General features: G+C 44.8%; 1 protein-coding gene across 1 annotated transcript in view; it reads right to left on the bottom strand.

The window, feature by feature from the left end:
* Nucleotides 1-4109, bottom strand: part of LOC103898677 (solute carrier organic anion transporter family member 1C1) — a 36267-nt gene that overhangs the window by 5407 nt on the left and 26751 nt on the right. Inside the window, exons 11-13 of the mRNA XM_019471989.1 lie at nt 3326-3521; nt 2427-2429; nt 1681-1843 (exon numbers count right to left, since the gene is read on the bottom strand). Coding sequence (XP_019327534.1) covers nt 1681-1843; nt 2427-2429; nt 3326-3521 — 362 coding nt within the window. The remainder of the gene's footprint in view (nt 1-1680; nt 1844-2426; nt 2430-3325; nt 3522-4109) is intronic.

Raw genomic sequence — 4109 nt, 5'->3', positions numbered from 1 at the left:
ACTGATAGGCTGCAATAAGGTCTCCCCGAAGCCTTCTCTTCTCCAGGCTGAACAACCCCAACTCTCTCAGCCTTTCTTCATAGGAGAGGTGTTCCATTCCCCTGATCATTTTCGTGGCCCTCTTCTGGACCTGCTCCAACAGGTCCATGTCTTTCCTGTGCTGAGGACTCCAGAGCTGGACGCAGTACTCCAGGTGGGGTCTCACCAGAGCAGAGTAGAGGGGCAGAATCACCTCCCTTGACCTGCTGGCCATGCTTCACCTCTCGCAACCTGCTGGCCACGCTTGGTAGGACATTGCTCATGCAATGGGGAATCCTGCCTTCAGACACAGGCAGAGCCTGAAGCCTTCCTAAGCATCCTTTTCCTATCTTATTTGCCTTTCTTGAGGCAATGGGCAGCAGCTTCTTCTTTTCTTTCCTCCAAACAGTGCTCAGAGTTGGAAGGGATGTTCCGTGCCAGCATGTTTTTACCAGTGGACACAGCACCCCTTTTTGGAAGATGTTTGGAGTACCTGCAGGATCTCTGAGGCTGGCCTCAGCTTTGTGTCCCTGCAGGGCAGGGTAAAAGCAAGGCTCAAGGAGCTGTGCCTTTTGCTGCTAGGTGACACCACCTGTTAGCTGACTTGCCTCTGTGGAAAGCACCTGGATCACAGGTCTCTCTCTGTTAACGCTGATCTGCCAGAGGTACCTCACAGCTGTAAGCAGCAGCTACCTGTCAAGACACAGCTCATACAGAACCCTGAGATCAGCAGTAAGTGTACTGATAGCTTAGGAGCAATAGCTTTTAACCAGGGCTTGAAGGGCTTGAGGATGTGCTGAGGTAAGGGGAACTGTGAGCCACAAACCTTAACCTCTACAGAGACAGACTTGTGTGGGAGGCAGTAGTCCCACTGTCATGGATGCTGTTGAGCCCTTCTCCCCTGCCTTCCACCTTAAGATTTTAGCAAAGAATGTCTTTTGGAGAAGATGACTGTAAACATCGGAGAGAAACCAGCCACAAAGCACAATGTGTTAGAGAGAAAATTCTGAGTGCAAGAGACAGCTCCAGATCATGTAACTTCTGGAGTGATCATCTGGCATCAGAAAACAGGGGAATGACACAGTCCAATGAAGGCTTATATCCATGGACTGGAGCTTCCTCTCTGGGACTCTGTGCATTATCCCCAGCACTGTGCTGAGCAGAAATCAGTCACTCAGAAAAATAAGCGGTATCCTGCCATCCCAGAGTCTCACAGGGAGGAAACAAGCTGCCTCCCCTCAAATCGTTCTTCATACTTACACATTAATGATTAGTATCAGGGAAGATACTACACTATCTTAGTGTACTTTAACTGTTGGCTGAAAACCTCAGGGCAGCCAGAATGAGGTTTATGAAAGGCAAGCCATGGACAACCTTCAGACAACATGTAACCACTTTGAATTGTCTGTTTCCCCCTCTTGTTCAATCTACAAAAGATGAAAGCTAGGATCTACAACAAGGAGCTAGGCCTTTTTGCTTAATGTGCAGTAACTCAGAGAAATCTCTGTCTTCTGTGTTGTTTGTAGCCAGAAATCATAAATACTTTACTGACTGGTCCCCAGTAACTTTGGTTTCACTTAAATGCATTATACTACTAAATCCCTGATGTTACATGGAAAATAAGCTAGTAAAAAAAACTCAGAAACTGAAGCAGGGTCTTACTGTGTTCTTTCCATGTCCCACCGAAGTTGTACACCCAGCTAGACACGCCGAAACGTACGTGAGTCCATTGTCTCCACACACAGGATCCCACACATTGGAGGCACATTTGCAGTCAGAGTTGCACTCAGAAAATACGGAATTTTCATGGTACGGAATGGGTTTGCTTGGAAGTTAAGTTCAGACAGGTGTAAGAACTTTTAATTCAGTGCTAATGGCAATGTAGTCCCTTCTGTGTGACAATGTCACTGTCCTGAAACCCACCTCATATGCCCAGGACATATGTTTTCATAGCTGAGTCTCTACAGTATTGATCTTTTTGCTTGAGATTCCATCCTACTTGCACTGATATTAAAGTGATAACTAGATTATAAAGAATTTTAAAACAAATAAAAATGTTGCTACTGATTTTAGCTGGCAGGTGTAGACAGAAAAGAAAAAGGAAAACCTGAAAGGCTTTGAGAGGTCAGCTAGGCTATCCCCTAATTGTACATAGAGCTAGCAAGAGTTAACACAGTCTTATCACATACATCTTTACCTGTTTGTAAAAATGCACCAATTACAAAAACTAGATTTCCTGGTCTCCATAATTAAAAATACTCCTCTCTTAAAGCCTAGCCTAACTCTTCTTAAAGGATACAGAGAATGCAGTATTCCCTTTTATTTTCAGACATCCTTTGAGTATTGAGATCTCTAACAAAGAGGGATGTCTTCCCTCATCTTCTCCTTTCTGGGTTAATTAAGCTTACGTCCTTGCCGTCTCTTTCATCTCAGCGCTTACTAAGCATATTCCCTGGTCCACCATTTGCATTGTTAGTGAAAACATTGCAGGGTACAGGACAAGCAAAAGACCATTAGTCCTCAGGTTCCAACAAAAATAAACATCCTTGGCATCCTGCCTGTCCAGTTCCACCTTTTCAGCTGTAAACCAGTATGGCTTGATAAATGAACTGTAGTGACAAATTGTTGAACCATGGGTAAGCCTTTGGGGAGATGCAAACAGGTTCACACTAGCCATGGGGTACTCTGAGCAGGCTGGACATGAGGCAGTGACAACCCATATGCCTGTGTGTCGCTGGGCCCCTTGGACAGCCATGTCCTAGCACGCATCCCCTGTACTGGTATCTTTACTCACTCCAAGAAAAAATAACAGCCTGTAACTTTTAAACCCTCGTTCTCTCTTGAGAGGAGAAAGCATCTTCAGTCGGCATAAAAGCTTCATTTTGGCTTACAGTAGGCTGAGAGTCTACGCATGTTATGATCGTTCCATCTCTGTGCAGGACATACTACCAATGCCCTCTGTTACATACGCTTCACCATTTTACTGAATATACTTCGCTAGAAAATTGCTTCTGGTGTAGAGATAGCACTGTGTGAAACAGCAATACCACCCCACACAGCCAAATGGCCTACATCGGTAATGATGCAATTTTGCTAATGTATTTCTAATTAATCTTTAACCAGTGTTGTGCTTTGCCAGGCTGACACTCTGCTGACCAACAAAACGACCACAATGACAAGTGGTAGTGTTCACTTTCTCTTAAGCATTGCAAAAGCATGTTTCTCTTTTAGCCTTGATGTCATAGTACATTTTTTGAACTATTGCTGCCGTGGAGAAAAAACATACTCTTCTTCATTTTATACTCACCCTTCATAGGACACTGTCATTCCTGCTACCACATGGTTCTCACAGCCAACAAAAAAGTGCAAGAGAGTGATGGTGTAGGCCAAAAATGACATGGTAAATGCAAACTTGGTTGCTCCAATGATGCTCATTTTGTACTTTTTCATTATAAGCCCTCCTAGGAAAATCCCAATACCTACAGGAGGTAAGGATGTCAATCCTGAAAGAGATTATAGAAGGGGAATGTTAAAATAAAAGAGTCACACTGGGTTTAAGAGCCAAATTCTGTCCTCAGCTTGATATCCCTGGCAGCTTTATGTTGTATTATGATGACTTTAGGTGGCTTTGTGCTCAGCCTAATCCCTGGGTTGAGTATGCTATTTTTGAAGTGCCTAACCCTCAAAACCCACTTCCATTGTAAGGCATTAGTCAGATGTTGCAGCATTTAAAACTCCCACACCACATTCATTGCATATTTGGGGTGCCCTTGTTATAATATAATTAATATAATAGGACATAATTCTTCATATAGGGAAGTGATCGTGCCCCTGTACTCGGCACTGGTGAGGCCGCACCTCGAATCCTGTGTTCAGTTTTGGGCCCCTCACTACAAGAAGGACATCGAGGTGCTGGAGCGTGTCCAGAGAAGGGCAACGAGGCTGGTGAGGGGTCTGGAGAACAAGTCTTATGAGGAGCGGCTGAGGGAACTGGGGTGGTTTAGCCTGCAGAAAAGGAGGCTGAGGGGAGACCTCATCACTCTCTACAACTACCTGAAAGGAGGTTGTAGCGAGGTGGGTGTCGGTCTCTT

The sequence above is a fragment of the Aptenodytes forsteri genome, unplaced genomic scaffold, assembly GCF_000699145.1.
Source record: "Aptenodytes forsteri isolate BGI_AS27 unplaced genomic scaffold, ASM69914v1 Scaffold241, whole genome shotgun sequence".
Lineage (NCBI taxonomy): Eukaryota > Metazoa > Chordata > Aves > Sphenisciformes > Spheniscidae > Aptenodytes > Aptenodytes forsteri.
This window is presented reverse-complemented; position numbering and strand designations above follow the sequence as displayed.